This window comes from Kwoniella dendrophila, chromosome 1 (genome assembly GCF_036810415.1).
Source record: "Kwoniella dendrophila CBS 6074 chromosome 1, complete sequence".
Lineage (NCBI taxonomy): Eukaryota > Fungi > Basidiomycota > Tremellomycetes > Tremellales > Cryptococcaceae > Kwoniella > Kwoniella dendrophila.
In genome coordinates, this window is record NC_089476.1 from 2,768,168 (window position 1) to 2,784,530 (window position 16,363).

At 39.5% G+C, this 16,363-nt stretch overlaps 5 protein-coding genes across 5 annotated transcripts; 1 reads left to right on the top strand and 4 right to left on the bottom strand.

The window, feature by feature from the left end:
* Window positions 1–511: 511 nt before the first annotated feature.
* On the bottom strand, window positions 512–2,295 carry L201_000986 (uncharacterized protein; the record flags this gene model as incomplete). The annotated part of the gene is made up of 3 exons (XM_066216781.1): window positions 512–1,024; window positions 1,103–2,202; window positions 2,265–2,295. 3 exons carry the CDS (start codon window positions 2,293–2,295, stop codon window positions 512–514), a joined length of 1,644 nt encoding a protein of 547 aa, XP_066072878.1.
* A 1,102-nt stretch (window positions 2,296–3,397) lies between these two features.
* On the top strand, window positions 3,398–3,958 carry L201_000987 (uncharacterized protein; the record flags this gene model as incomplete). Its single annotated transcript, XM_066216782.1, has 3 exons — window positions 3,398–3,475; window positions 3,542–3,623; window positions 3,729–3,958. The coding sequence occupies 3 exons, from the start codon at window positions 3,398–3,400 to the stop codon at window positions 3,956–3,958; spliced, it is 390 nt and encodes a 129-aa protein (XP_066072879.1).
* Window positions 3,959–4,235: 277 nt separating this feature from the next.
* L201_000988 (uncharacterized protein) lies at window positions 4,236–5,756 on the bottom strand (the record flags this gene model as incomplete). Its single annotated transcript, XM_066216783.1, has 6 exons — window positions 4,236–4,412; window positions 4,510–4,573; window positions 4,687–4,814; window positions 4,951–5,152; window positions 5,294–5,526; window positions 5,631–5,756. The coding sequence occupies 6 exons, from the start codon at window positions 5,754–5,756 to the stop codon at window positions 4,236–4,238; spliced, it is 930 nt and encodes a 309-aa protein (XP_066072880.1).
* A 1,133-nt stretch (window positions 5,757–6,889) lies between these two features.
* L201_000989 (uncharacterized protein) lies at window positions 6,890–9,568 on the bottom strand (the record flags this gene model as incomplete). Its single annotated transcript, XM_066216784.1, has 13 exons — window positions 6,890–7,094; window positions 7,177–7,589; window positions 7,642–7,768; window positions 7,827–8,005; window positions 8,073–8,214; window positions 8,267–8,376; window positions 8,439–8,544; window positions 8,602–8,729; window positions 8,793–8,847; window positions 8,909–9,010; window positions 9,114–9,179; window positions 9,242–9,274; window positions 9,345–9,568. The coding sequence occupies 13 exons, from the start codon at window positions 9,566–9,568 to the stop codon at window positions 6,890–6,892; spliced, it is 1,890 nt and encodes a 629-aa protein (XP_066072881.1).
* A 2,083-nt stretch (window positions 9,569–11,651) lies between these two features.
* L201_000990 (uncharacterized protein) lies at window positions 11,652–14,899 on the bottom strand (the record flags this gene model as incomplete). The annotated part of the gene is made up of 3 exons (XM_066216785.1): window positions 11,652–11,773; window positions 11,854–14,694; window positions 14,779–14,899. 3 exons carry the CDS (start codon window positions 14,897–14,899, stop codon window positions 11,652–11,654), a joined length of 3,084 nt encoding a protein of 1,027 aa, XP_066072882.1.
* Between the last annotated feature and the right edge of the window lie 1,464 nt (window positions 14,900–16,363).

Genomic DNA, 16,363 nt, shown 5'->3' on the forward strand with positions numbered 1-16,363 from the left:
CGTACATTGCATAAATCAAATTTTGTTGTATTCTTATCTTATCTTATATCAAGCTTGTATATAAATGTGATTAAATGTAAATAATGACAACAAGGCTATTGCAGATCAAGTTCTAATGTTATATTTGCACAGTATTGGTATTTGTGTTTAATCAATATCTGCATTATTCACTTGATTATCACGATTAGAATAAACCATTGTACATTTCTTTTCAATTTCTGTAAACAATTCACCTGGATAAGACAATCATACCAAGAAACGAAAAGGTAAAGTCAAACTAAAAAGTCCATCTCTTGTAAGAAAATTCCCCCTCACGCTTCCTTGACCGGACCCTACAAAGATATGTGATGGACAGATCAAAGTCGGTATCTCTGACCTTATTATATTACTATTGAGATCTACCAAATATCGGACTACCGAATAAAAAAAGGAAGCAGGCTGGTATAGACTTCTAAACTCTGGATATATACAATTAACAACTTGATTAGCACTCTTTTGAGTAAATTCAATGTTAGTTCTGATTTTGTGCTACTTCTTCTAATCTTTGTTCTAAACCTTTACCTAAACCTTGTCTTTCCCATTCACCTTCACCTAAGCCTAAACCTCCTAATGAAGTTGGTCTATGACCATCAAAACTTGATTTGGGTTGTAATGTTTTTCCTGGACCAGCGCCAACTACAGGTGGTGTAGAAATTGAGTTAGATCTTGAACCACCACTTAATATAGCTGCTGGGTTTGGACTATTATCACCTAATATTCCACTACCACCCAAGTTAGGCGAGATAGGATTATGTGGTGTCATGACAGGTGATCTAGTTGACATTGAAGGTGAAATCGTTCCAGGTAAATGATCAGGGGATAAATTGCCTGAAGTGATATCTTCTAAAGATGTTACTTTAGTAGGTACAGAAAGTAGTAAATCGTTATAAGATAAGTAGGAAATACGATGCTTGTTGTTCTTGTTTGGTGAGATGTGTGAAGGCAGAGAAGATGGCGTGAGAGCTTGGAAAGCATTATTTGAACCCTTTAAAACGAGCATCGAGAAAGTCAATTGTGGTTCTCTTCGAAGAAAAGTTTAGTCATGAGAAAGCTGCCAACTTACATCTGAAGACGGTGAAGAAGCTCTCTCTTCTGCTATGACGGCTGATTCTGGAATAGTGTTTTGAACGGGAGCTGTTTGCGAGGCTGCTGAAGAAGCATTTGCAGCAGGCGCTCCACCGAAAGCCCATCCACCTGGTACTTGAGGACCTGTACTAATCCGTTGAGGCATAGCTGGTCTGGGTACCGTGGCACTCAAGCCATGTTCGCCTGAAGTAGGACTGATTTGACCTCCTGTTACGCCAGCAGCTTGCTGGGTGTTGAACTGACCTAAAATAGGTGGTGACGTAGCTGGAGAAGCTATAGAAGAGGTTCCAGAAGTGACCGAGATTGGACTAGGTGATCTGGAGTGAATTGCTGCTCCACTACTGATTGGACCTGAGCTCGAACCTACTCCCCCAGGACCTAAAGAAACTTTTCTGCTAGGAGGCATACCTGGTAAACTTGATGAAGATTGTCTGGCCATCCCAGTACCAGTACCAGCACTTGTAATTGAAGGGGCAGGAGCTTCGATCTCTAAACCTTCAAAACCTCTTGACAACCCATTTTCATCTATATTATTACTTGCAGTTAAAGCTTCTACAGCATCATCTAAAACAGCAGGAACTGTATGATCTAATGTTGAACCGTGTGATAAATGTGATAATCTACTTGATTTATGGTTTAAGGTATGTTGTTGTTGTTGATGAGTTGGATTAGGATTTAATGATAAAGAAGAAACGGGTGGAAATTCAATATCTCTTTCAAAAATTGCTGATCCACTTGAATGTATTGATGAAGGTGATGAAGGTCTTGAAGATAAATGATGAGAATGTATAGGTACAGGTACAGCAGAAGAAGGTGTTCCACCGCCAGCTCCTCCTGTTCCAGATGTACTTCTAGGAATTGGATGATATAATGTTGGTCCAGTTGGAGGTGGAGATGAACCTAATTCACCCGAATGTAATCTACCTGTACCTAAAGGTCGAACAGGTGATACATCCCTTGATGTAAGTGGTGAACGTGATCTTTGAGGTGTACGTGATCCCCTTTGTCGGGGTGTCAACGTTGGTGATGGCTCTCTGGGATCAGCATTTGGAGGAGGTGGGGGAAGATCAACGGGAGCTGTGCACAACCACAATATAGGTCAGTTAAGAAGACTTTAGACCTCAGTCACTGAAACTTACAAAGTTGGGCACCGATTGGGATTTGAGTCATGGTTGAATATGATTGACTGTTACTCTAATTCGTCTACTATATATGAGGAAATACTTCAAGCTTGATTGTGTGCTGTTTGGTGAAAGTAAAGTTGGAAGAGTTGATCATTAATTTTGTGGAGTTGGGAGAAAAGTGATCGAGCTGATGATCTGCTTGGGAAGGGTTATGAGGATATACCGAAATATAGAGGTGGTTAATAATTCACCGTGTATATTTATGATGTGAACAGAAAGTTCCCCAAAATGCGATAAGAGTTTGTATGTGATTTTGATGGATTTAATTTATGTGGTTCTTGGTTGAAAGCAAGGTAGGTTGAGGTTTACTTTACGCGTGGTTGTGTGATAACGATCAAATATAATTCACTAGTAGTAGTACTGCAGAGCGTGGGGGCCCTATTTCACAAGACTCGGTATTTCACAGCTTTCGCTTCGATTGATGAGTCTGGATTCAAGGATCTGCGCTTGATGCTTGGTATTCCTTTCGGTGAAGTGTAAAGCAGGTCAATGGGGAATATGTTGAAATGTAAAGATTAGTGGTGTAGCAATGATTATACCATGCACACGATATGATATATGATGAATGGTAGTGGACGATGTATGTACAACGAATAGCATGGCATAGCAGTCAAGCAGTGAAGCAGCAGCAGCAGCAGTGAACTTTGTTTATCATAATCTAAATAATATTTAATGACCCGCCGGAAATGGTCAGTGGCGTACCTAACTACTCGTAATCTTAAATCTCAATAACCGGTTATAGTCATCAAGCGTTGAAAGAAACAAATATATAAATAGGTAGTCCACATTGTCCACAAGCAGCGTAACGGAGGGGATCACATAAGAATATCTAATGTCCTCGTTGAAAGATCAAAGCAAAAGTTGAACATGATTCGGATAGTCAAATGCTTTAGCTTTAGCTTTAGCTGCTTGATCATGATGGACTTTAGAGAAAAGCACACTTTATAACAACTACTCAATACTACCACATACTCCCACTAACAAATATAAGAAAACAATAACAAGCAAAGTAGGCTCAACGAGAAACATATAAGAGATCCTAATATCGTCATTCCAACGAGTCATAATCAGCACCGCAGAAATTCGTCATGCCATATCAACCAAATCATATATTCAAAGGTGTCGTGACTAAAGTGGGGGTAATGAGAAAGACAGCGACAGTAACGGTGGGTTATTCGTGATGTTGATAATCAGAGCAGGAAACAGTGCTGATATGGGGATTGGTAAAATAGGTCGAACGTATATTTGAACATCCTAAAATATTGAAAGAGATAAAAAGGCATAAGAAATATTTAGTACATGATGAGAATGAAGGTGAGTTTGAATAGTTTTGAAGGATTTCTGACAGGTTCATTTATATGATATGATATGATATGTAGACAGTTATACTGATTTTCTTCGATTTTTTTGTCAACATAGTTGCTCGATTAGATGATAAAGTAACGATAATTCACGGTTTACGAACATCAAAATCTAAATCATTCAGATTACATTCGATACAATCTAGAGATACAAGACAACATCCAAATGAACCTATACCACAAACGATATCTGAACCAAGCTTGAAACCAAGGAAACAATCGAAATTGGGTGTTTTAGAAAGTTTGAATAATGAAATTAGAGGTGAAAGTGCTGCTGTTTCTAGGTAATCATTATCAATGCATATAGATATGAAATAATGAATTGACTCAAATAAAGTTTTCTGATCATCTGCTGATGGAAGGTGCCCATCCGACTTGTAAGCTGCTAACTCGTCAAGGACATTGGCCTTATTTTCACCTATAGTCAATTCATATATGGTAATATCAGTCCATCACAAGGCGCACAAACTATATACAAGAAAGGGCAAGAAGGAAAAAATTCATAAGGTAATTTTTCACACATCCAGATCTCACTTGAAGTTATCAAAGGAAATAAACGAGAAAATCAGAAATCTACTTTCATATCAGGCTTGTTATCCCCTTTAAATCTACCCGCGAAATATTTTTCCGTTCCTGCATCTTTACCTCTAGCTCTATTTGTCAACCTTGAACCAAATACCCATGTACCCAACCAACCGAAAGTAGCCATACCTGCACCTTCGTTTGGCCCTAAAGGAAGATTCTACAACAAGAAAATACGATCGGAAAGCTGGGTTAGTCGGATTGATCGGACATGCTGAAACTGCCAAAAAAAACGTAAAAATAGAAAGTGAACTCACTAAACCACTGATGAAACCTGGATTATATTTACTCAAAGTTCTGCCTTTGATTTCGTTGATTATGCTGAATGTGAGCAGACGGTTTTGATTCAGTGATCCGAAGAAAATTTGTGCAATATTCCTTGAAAAATACCTCTAACTGTTATAATGAAAGAATAGTAGAGGGTTTTCACTCACTTTGAAGCTGTCTTAGCCGCTGATGCAAAAGCAGTATGACCAACTTTGAAACCTGGACAAGAACAAACATCGCCTATAGCATAATAGTGATTGTTATTGAGGATGGATACTTTCGATGTGGAATTTACCTAAAGCAGGGGTATATTAACAATGACTAATTGCTGTACCGTATAACATGTTTATATTATCATATATGGGGGACATAGTATCTCTTAAGTTTATAGCCGTACTTGCATGTTCGAAATATGAGGAGAGAAGACTTACCTTCAAATACTCATTCACTCTAATTAAATCGCCATCTAAAGCATTTTGATCAATTTCACCAACTAAATTTGAATTCGGCTTCATCCCACATCCACAATGAATATAATCTGCTTTTATAGAATCACCACTTTTCAATCTTACAGTGACTAATTCATCTTGTAATCCGAATTTACCATCCCATTTTACCTCTGTGTTTTTATCTCTATTCACATCATAAACATCATTTTCGTTATCATTCTCGATACTTTCGCTCTTCACATTAGGGTTGACGCCAGCGTTGGAAGTAATAGTAGTAGTAGAAGAAGAAGAAGAAGGAGAAGAAGATTGAGATTGAGATGTCAACGAAGAAGGAAAAAAAACTCTTACATTTAAAATAGTTTTTATACCCAATTTCTTACATAGGTTCTGTAAGTCGATTGATAATCTTGGATCAGTCGGTGGCGAAGAATACGAATGTATATCCATTCCACCTTTTTGTAATTTCTCGTTAACTTTGGTGAAAGGTGTAGGAGAAAGTAATCCATAATCTTTATGTACTAAAGTTACTGATTTTTCCGCATGATGAGCTGCTATCTCCTGAATATGAATAGAAGATTCGGTCATTACTTGGTACATGTACTCGCACCTCTATAGTACACACAAAGTGGTATGATGCGACTAAAGATTGTGTCTGAACTTACACCAGCTATTTCAACACCCACAGCACCACCACCAATAACAAGTATTTTTTTAGCTTTATAAATTTCTCTTTGTGATTGCCTCAGAGACTCAATAAATTCCTGTTCAGTTTGATTCCAACTTGGCATAGTAGGTAAACATTGTGATGCTCCTGTAGCAATAACACATCTCTTCACAGTTCAACGAGTAATCAAGGAATATAAGTTAGCTCTTTGACAGCAAAAAATCTGAATTATTCAATCTTAATCGATTTCGAGAACTAGGATTTCGGGATATGCGACAAGTAACATATTTTCCAACTTACGAAGAATGGTATACTTCTGCGGAATTTTCGAAGGGCTTTTCAAGAATAATCGAATTTTGTTTCAAGTTTATAACTTTATTAGGTGCTATAACTTGTTGTTGTGATGATTTCTTCATAATACTTTCAGTAGATAAAGGTATTGAAATTTTTTTACACTTACTTTGAAATTATACTACGAGTAGGTAAAATCCCCCTTATTATATCTGTATATAAAGACAGATATCGTTGTAATTCTGTGTTGAATTTGTGATTCGGCTTCCTCAATTATACCGAAGACGTCGAAACGCTTGGGTTATTAGTTTAATGGAAAAAGGATTAGCCAATTCAGATTTAGTCAGTCTGCTGATATTTTCAGTATTAATTTGAATGAATACATACATCGTGCTTCATATTCGTTGTGTATGATTGATCCTTCATAGAAGTCAAAGACAAATCGTATGTAACAACTCCCTCGAGAACCGACGGTAACCGAGTCAAGCGAGTATTCGTTTTGTTGCTCTTATCTGACATTTTGTTGCTCTTATCTGATAAAGACTCACCGTTCGGCCGATTCCCGTCATTCTGAAACTTTGCTGTACCCTTCCCGCTACCATAAGTGCCAAGTGTGGATGTTCAATAACTGATTTAACAACCAAGTCGTCGACAACCAGTGAAATCCTTTCGACAGAGACTCATTACAGACAAAAGAACCAAAGCAGTACGATGTATGCATGATAACCAAATTTCGGAGTAAGAGATTATCATACACATCTAATTATATTGTGAAAAAAGCTCTATGAAAAGTTGTTCTATGGATTTTTGTAATTATAAGTTTGTGAGTATCCTAAGTTATTTGAGATACCACTTGAGGTTCCCCCTCACACGATATTCCTGTAATCCGAACAGACACACCAGGTTTCTACTTCACAGACATATCCCACATTTTAATCTCTATTGACAGTACGTGGGGGTGGAAATTTAAACTCTTTGAGAAGTTTCTAAACCTCTTTCTGAAGGAGTAGCACTATCTTCGTAGACTCGTTCTTCATCAGTGGCTTTTCCAGAAAGATCTTTAGCATCAACTGCGTTTTGAGCTCTAGTAAGTTTGATGTCTTTGGTGAAGAGGACACAGAAGATAGGTGGGAAGATGGCCACGATGATAGCACCAAGAACGAGCTTGTACCTATTATTTGAAAACAAGGCGATCAGCACTAATTCCAAACAATCGATGACTTGCGTTTTCCTATCGCAGAGAGAGGACTTACATGACGGATTGGTAAGCAACAATAGCACCCATTCTGATAGGATCATCTTTAGGGAAAAGGGCAATTTGAGTGATTGAACCGTAGAGATCAGCGAGAAGAGTAGCGTTGGTCGTTGGGACATGTTTAGCAAGAGCAGCAGGCATGTGTGATGCCCAGACTTGAGCAGCGACAGCCGAACCAACTGAATTTCCAACTTCGGTGATTAGAAGTACCATAGCAGTAACTGTGGCAACATCAAAGTGGGCGACTGAAGCTTGAGCTGAAACCTGTATAGCGATAGCAGCGAAACCACCACCAAGACCTTGGAGAATTTGACACATGACTAATTCAGCAGTGTTACCAGAAGCAGATCGGGCTTTGAGCATCAAACCACATCCAATAAGTCTGACACAAAGACCAGCGAAAAGCATCCACTGAAAATAACATATTAGCAGTGCAAATTACGTGATCCTAGTACAAACTTACCTTGAATCGTCTAGTGAAGTACATGATGATACCACCACAGATACCGAAAATGGTAAGAGCAAGAGATTGAGTAGCACTGTAGTATGTCAAATCTCTGTAAGACCATGATTGGGTGACGTAGACATATCTGAGAAGGGAAGCATGTATCAGCTCAGATTTTGGACATCCTAGAATGCGTGACTTACGAGTAAAGGTAGGTGTATTGAAGATAAAAAGATACGAAATCGGTGAAACCGATCAAACAGGCACCGAGAATTGGTCCTCGTTTGAGCCATCTCATTGGTACAACGGGTTTTCGAGGGACTTTCCACTCGTAAACAAGCATGACAGGGAAGAGAACAGCACCGATGGTGATCATGGCAATCTGCATAGAGAGATGAACTTCAGCAACCGCGAGTATATGTGAGATAACGAGGTTGAGGTTGACTTACCATACTGGAGTTGTGCCATTGGCCTTTAGCAGCGGGTGCGAGACCAAGAGGAAGGAGAATCAAAGCGAGGGAAGCAGCAATCAAAATAAGACCAGCGGCATCCATTTCCAAAGCAGCTTCAGTGATAACAACGGACCAGGGTCTGGAACACATCGAATCAGCCACTATCTGGCTACAAATATAATATCACTTACTTGGCAGCGTTAGGAGTAGCCTTTCGCAAGTTCATCTTTTTGGCTTTGTTTTGAGCCCAGAAAAGTGTAACAACGATGGGAGAAAGGGTTGCGGGAACGAGGATGGCAAACTACGTGTACAATCGATATATGAGTCACTTGTTACCATACGAGTTCATCGTTACTAGCTTACCATGGCGTAACCCCATCTCCAATTTGGTAAGATTCCTTCAGCGATTTCAGCAGAGACAAAGTTGTTGATGATGAAAGGAGCTGAAACGAGACCAGTAACAAGACCTCTATGGAATTTATCAACATCCAACTTCAAATATATCTAAATGTGTAACAAGGCTTACCTCCATCTGAGATTGGTCATATCAGCAATAACAATTTGCTGAAGCATTTGGAGACCGGTGTAACCGAATGAGTAGAGTACTTGACCACCAGCAATTTGGTTAACATCGTTGGCAGTAGCAATGACAATCTATGGCATAAGCACGTTATTAGCGATAGGGACAAAGGACATAGATCTCCCAAAATAGCTCACATATCCGATGGTGTAAAGAACAGTGACAATAACGAAAGTTTCAGCTCGACCGACACTGAGAAGTATTGAACGACAATCAGCATATAAAGCAATTTCTTTTCATTCAGTAGACTTACACATCAGCAAGTTTTGCCATCAATGGTTTACCGACAGCGATGATAATGGCATTGGCGGTTGAAATGGTACCTGAGACGGAGTGTTTGAGCACAGATGAGGTTCTACAGGGACGATAATTGAGGTTAATTGGGTTCGTGCGCATCGAGTCGGAGTATCGGCCGTGGACATAGCGAAGCAACATTCTGAATAGAGTTTGATACTCACGCGTAATTGAGATATTGCCATGTAGTGACACCATCAAGAGAATAGATGTAAGCCGAAAGACCGATACTAGAAGAAAAGCAACGTCAATATCGTTTGTCTTTCGATTCGTGGTTTGCAGATATGCTTACCCGACGAATAAGAACCATTTGGATGTAGGACCCCTATTGATCTTTAGATTAGCACAGATACTATAATAACCATCGAAGTATGCTCATGTGAATTTATACTCACCAGACAGCTTGAATAGCTTCAACTTTAGCTACACCAGCAGCTAATTGCTCTTGAGCCTCTTCACCTTCATAATATTCTGGATTTGGTTGAGTTCCATACCAAGATTCAGGCATTTGAGCTGGATCAGGTAGAGTTTTTTTACCTTCTTCATGATCATTGTGGTGCTCGTTATCGAATCTTCGATCCGATGTTGAGTATGATAACTCAGGTGCTGCAGATGACATTTTGTTTTGATACCTATATAACTTTGCACACTACCTCTAAGTGTATTTTGTTTCTTCTTTTGTTAAAAAGAAGAAGAAGAAGAATGATTAAAGTATGAAGGATGGAAAAAAGGGGGGAAATATAAAATCGATATCAGACAAAAGAGTGATGTATATATGATGATCGTGAATGGATGAAAAAATAAGCTAAAATTTTGAATTGGAGCGCGACATAAAGGTAGGAAAAAGTGACGCAAAAATCCAAATCAGATAAAAAATTATTTTTTCCATCTTTCCGGTTTTTTTTTTGTTATGGTTCTGCGTAGTAGTAAAAACAATAACAAAATACAGAAAAGAGTATAATCTCCGATCACTCAGAAATAATGACCTGAAATAGCCCAAAAGAAGTAACAAACGTAGAATCAAATAGGGAAAACAGGGCACCTTGGAAGAGGGAATTTTAAGTTACCCTTTTTACGGTTATATACGGTGGGTATACAGCGAAATCACCTTATCTGATACGCTTGAGGCGTCAAGTTTTAATCCTCTTTTGATGCTTTGAGCTGGCGGGATCTTTTTCTTTCTTAAAATGTACATCCGAGCTTATTATTCAATTGGTATCTCGGTGTTGATCGGACTGGAACGGAAAGGCATTTTTATGCTTGCTTGAATAAGGAACAAACTACAGAAATACCTTGGAATTGATCATCCAAACCACGAAAAAGAAGACTGAAAGAACGGGGGAGAAAGCGAATTTCGGGTCAAGTTTCCGAAACACTTGTTGTCAAGAGCGCTGAGTTTATATCTTCTACCGCAATATTATTTTATGCCGTCCGCTCAACACGGAATTGGAGCGTCCCAATGCCTTTGTGTAACTTCGGGTGTGTCCTCATGAAATTTAGCAAACTTGCTATATCCACTAAGAAGGGCATACAGTTCTGTTGGAGTAAACTTAACATAGTAAAGTTCTTTTTAGTACTGGTATATGTGAATAACTTGTCTGTCAAATTACCATTTATATGCTTTCATTTTTCCACTCAACGACTTCCCCCATCCACTTTGTGCTATGGTTTTTATTTAGCTTACGGCGACCGACAGTTCAACCATGCTTCCTAGATTGGCATACGTGATGCTTCTGACGATCCCTTATTATGAAAGGGCGCATGTTCAGCAATCTGCTTCTTATCGGCCGAAGAGAAATTGTCCGCGCTTTAGCTTCCTGTTGCACAGTGGCACGCTCAACAAAACAGAACATGAGGACCAGGGTATCCAATCCAAACGATGAAGGCACATAAAAGATGTTTATCTGATATGAAGAAATTCGGTAACAATAACGAGAGAGTAATTAGGTACAGATGCACTTGGCGATCTCTTCTGTTCATTCAAATCCCGGTAGACAAGTTTCTTGACGGGATCCTTCTGATTGAGGTGAGACTGCCTGTCGAGGCAGCAAGTTTTCAGAGATGGCCAAAGCAGGAGATGGTTGCCCTTTGAGATGACCGAGAAAAAGTTTAAAACGATCGACAGAGAAAGTCGTCGTACAACAATTCTTTATGTCCTCTCGAAATGGGCAAACTGATCCCTCGTTAGGTTTGACGAAAATAGCGGGGTTACCGAAGGACAACAAAGAATAAACAACAAGAAGCATTTCGCTATTCTCGTTTGTTTCGATAGAACAAATTCTAGCGGGTAAATGTAAGGAGCGCCTAGTAAAACTCAGCACACGTAGCATAGCTCTTTACTGCAGCAGCCACCTCCTCTCCTATCCCGACAGCATAGAGTTTGCGGAGCTAACCTTAGCTTATGTACTCCACAGCATAACAACATTTCATTGTTAGCTGGAATGAAACCTATCGGGGCAGTAAGGTAGAGTTCCCACCAAGCAAACAAATTTATGTTGCTCTGACAAGGGTTCACACGCGATGACACGATCTTACAGACGGACACGTATTAATCTACATAGCGTGACAGCTTGCGTATATCAACAACTGATGCATTACATTGGGACGACAAATTGATATCCTACCAAGTCTGTAAATTCCAAAAATACGGAATGCGCTTTCAAGCCCACTCTGAAAACATCTAGATGGTCGAAGAACTAATTTCATGCTCTAGTCATTTGTAAAGCACCTGACCAATTTTTACCTAATTCCTCCAATGAAATGACACTAGCTTGTCTTTGCATATCCTCGATGGATTCTACTCTGATTGCATGACCTTGTATAACTAACAATATTCAAGAAAAGAGTAAGCTTAATATAATGAACAAAATGATGCATCTCAGCAAAGGGAGAGGAACAACTTACCTTCTTCAGTATCATACAATGATGGTTGGGTTAGATAACTTTCACCTGAGAATCTATGTGTAGAATGACTGTTTCGCTTTTGATTTGATTGTGGGACTGTTAGTCCACCTAGCCTAATTTCCGGATCTTGCTTATCTTGTTCTACAGGAGAATCTACAAAAGTCAAAGCATTCAAAAAAGTTGCTAATTCACCGGGATGTCTAGGTGTAATCAAGGAAGGTGAAGGTGAACTGTTTACAGTTGATACTGTAGCTGTTCTTTTGTGATTTGACGTGTTATTTTTAAGATTGGTATTTAACGGTAATGAGTTGTGTCTAGCTTTCATCTTAGATTTATATGAAGGATCTGGGGAAGGTTGTCTAGATATTATCGGACTACCAGATAAAGTATCCATTGTAGATTTAATTGCTTCTTCCCTTTCAGATTGAATAGTTAAATTAGGTGAAGATCGTCCATAGCTGTTGTGACCATGCCCATTTAACGAATGAACTATACTACCTCTTCTTTCTTCATCTAGGATGTCTTCTAAACCTAATTCTTCACCTTCCAGTTCGACATGTAAATTCAAATCTGAAGTTAACACTTTTGACAAAACTGGCATAGACATTGATGCTGGTAGTTTGTTTATCTCATCTAACGATTGATCACGACTGCCTTTCCTCGATTTTAGAGCCAATAGAGAGGATAAATTAGATGATCTTCGTCTCTCCAAAAATGTGGTCATCTTTGATTCTTCTTTCTCCTTCCTCTTTCTCCTTTGCTTTTTAGGGGCTGCTTCGAATCCAATTGGTGATGCAAGTCGATTTGCATGATCGACATCTTCAATATCAATCGACTCAACGTCATTCTCGTCCTCATCCTCGTCCTCAATCCTGGTTTCAAAAGTCTCACCTTCTTCCTGTTCTGTCAATTTGGATAATCGTTTTGCTAGTGAAGACGATGATCGGACCATCCATGAAGCACTTCTTCGATGTCTATTTCTACTTGATTTACGTCTAGGTATCGTTGGTGAAGATCTTAAAGCCTCCATGCTGGGTTCGCCTGAGTTGATGATTGAAGTGGATGCAGAGGTAGATGCGGAAGTCGAAACAGACGATGTTGGAGTTGAATCAATGCTTGTGCTTGTGCTTGAACCTTTGATTCGGGAAGATTTTCGACGAGTCAAAAGACGATCAACTGTTTGACCTATGGTGGATACTGTCGGAACATTCTCTTGTGAGTTGGAGGGTGTCAAAACACTCTTCATCTTTTTCAGCCATGCGGTTTTCCTTTGTTTCATACTTGGTCGACGCTGGGGTGTAGGTGTAGGAGTTCTCTGTGTAGGTATTACTTCTTGTTGAGTAAGGGCATTGTGGGTATTCCTGGTTGCTCGTATAAATTCGATCTCTGGTTCGTGCTCTTCTTGAGGGTTGACCTCTTCGTCTATTCTCTGCTCAGTGGCGATATCTTCTAATCCGAACGTGGCTGTCCTCGTGAGAGCATGACCTCTTGTCAGGGAAGATGATGAACTGGCACACGTTATTGGAGTATCTGATGATGTTGATGATCCCGATGTTTCGGTATTATCATGTGCAGGAACTACGAGTAACGAATTCCTTCCATTTGCGATTATTGAAGTAGGCCTCCAAGGTGGTGGAAGACCATGCTTTTTCTGCGGTGGTGATCCACGATCTACGGGTTGAGAGTATATTGTCAAATCACCTTCGGATCTAGCTAACGTAGATTGACTATATTGCCTGGGACGTCTAGATCTGGGACTAGGTGGATCCGAAACATTTAAAGCTGGCATAGATGGTGAAGTAGGCATCGGTAAATTAGAATTTTGATGAAGTGAAAGTTCAGATGTGGAGAATATACCTAAACTGAAACGTTTTGATTTTGATTTAATGGGATTTATCGATGATTGAGATCGAGAGTGAAAGTCGGAAGGATCGGGGGATGCAAGATTCGATCTGCTTAGACTGAATAATCTACCTAATCTACTTGCACTTCTAGGTGGTTCTGGTAATGTTGATGATTGTTCACCTAATAAAGCTGGAGAAGATTGACCAAAAAGATTCCTTTTTGATCTGCTCCAAATCCCCTTAAGAGGTGAAGAAGAAGGTGAAGTAGGCTTATCACGTTCATCCTGATTCTGATTCCATAATGATAATGGGTCTTCTTCATCAATACGTTGACGACGTTGAAACCATCTACGTTTTTGTTTACCTTGCGGTCCACCTGCCCAACCTTCACCTAAACCGACAACACCAGGAATAGATCTAATTGCTTCATCTACAGGTACTCTGAACTCATCCGCATATAGATCTGAATCATCCTCACCATTGAAAGCTGAGAGATAAGAATGTCGAGTTCGATCTGTATCTGAACTTGTCCCATAATCTGATCTTGTCATCAGAGGAGCTTCCAAGAATCTAGCTTTCTTAGTACTTCTTCTTTTAACCGTTATCACCTCGTCGCCTTTTTCCTGTTGAATACTCTGCCCAGAAGATTCTCGAGAAGTACTTCTGACTATACTTTGCTCTTGATAATTTACTGAGGATTCTAAGGGAGGGGGCTGAGCAAATGCGGCATCAAACGATACCCGACAACGGTTTTCGTCGCCTGGTAAAGGATGAACAGATGAGAATGATGAGCGGTGAGAGGAGGAAGCTCTCCGATGTGAAGGCTGTATCCGAAGTGGGGACCAATCGTGTATGATTTTACCGCTATGTGTACTGGATATCGAGGGTCGAGATATTGTAGAATCCAGTGATCGACGAGATGAGCGAGGAGGTCGAGGAGGAGTGATAGGAAAGGAGTTTAATATCGCTCGTGGAGTCGATTCGCAGGATTGGTAGTCTGTCGAGGAAAGGTTATCAGATTTTGCTAATTCTTTCCAGATCTAGCCGTAAGGGAGATAAGCATAGGGGTGTCAATGCTTACTGGAATCTTCATCCTCCTCCTCAGGTAACGCTTCAAATCTCTGAGTTGGCGAGATAGGGGGTCCAAGCATAACTCTCGAAGTCGAAGGGCCCGCCTGCGCGTTCATTGTGTAAAAATCCATGTTGAAAAAAGCGAAATATTGTGGGAAAAGCCCAAGTTATAAAGTGATTCTACGTGAACAGTGATAACAGTGATACTCTATAACACATGTCAGTTTCACTCATTACAAAAGGAATATACGGCCGCAGATCAAATTGGATTTCCCGTGTAAGATCGATGATGACAAAAACCCGAGACAAGACATCAGACATGTCAGGTCGGTAATGATCATGATGGAGGATTGAAGAAATGGTCTAAAAAGTGAAACACAACATTGAGACTAGACGAAACTCACTTTGCTATTATTATTCCTATTCCTAAACCTACAATATGCCGATATCAATTGTAGACACCGCAAGTTGCAAATAAACAATACTCGATAGATTTACTGCTAAATATCAAATGCCGATAACGATATTGTAACTATTTAATCTTCTTATGATTCAACTATAGTCAATATAATACAGCTGGATAAGGTTTCACCTCTTGGCTATTTTTGTTGATCTATAGTCTAATTAAAATAATGACGGTATATCCTTTTGCTAATGACTAATGAGAATTAATTTAATGATTGACTTGAGCGTGCCATTTCTTTTAAACCATCCATAGATGATCGACCTATTCTTACAACCACCTTTATTGACTTTGTAGGACCACCTGGGTTCTAGCTTGATGTAAGGCTTTCCCGATGTCCAATCCTTGAGGTTGAATGTCTGCACAGACTATCTTGTCGACCAGCGGTTTTAGCGACGGCGTGATACTGAGATTCGGGCGTGAAGACGAAACGAAAAGATGGTAAAGGAAACAAGTTGAAAAAGTTGAACAACGAAATTAATCACTCTACTAATGTTAAAATAATCTTGATCGATCTGCGAATACAATATTATTGAACATCACGATACTTCTTGATGTCTGACCAATGGCAATCTTTTTCGCTAAGTCGCTAAAGGTATATATATACCTGATATCCATCCCGTCTTAAGGATCTTTATACATATTTCCTTCTTACCGTTGATCAAAAGGGTCATCATGCATGGTGGTGATATCCCTTACAAATTGACAATAACGGACAAAAAAAGTTAGAATAGGCTAAGGTAAGGAAAATGAATGGTAGTTCGTAAGCTATATGTAACGAAATCACAAATTAGTTAAAAATCAACGACGATTTTAGATCAACTTTTCAAGGTGACTGTGATATAAAAAGACCCTTTTGCCGTAAAAAATAGATTACTTTTGGGTTGACGAAGTACGTAATGAGATTGGGGTTTCATCTTTTCTTCTGCTGCAGAGTTTTGCAAAGAAAGATTTCCTGGGTTTAAGAAAAACGTAAAGAAGGAGAGGTATGACGCACACTAAATTATCAGACTAAGCGAAAAAGAACAAAGAGGTGTTCACTCAATAATCAGGAATCAAGATAGAATATGGTAGGTTGGTTCCTTGAGGAGAATTATGATAAACCCCCAATCGACGCGTCGTCTCCGTTTAC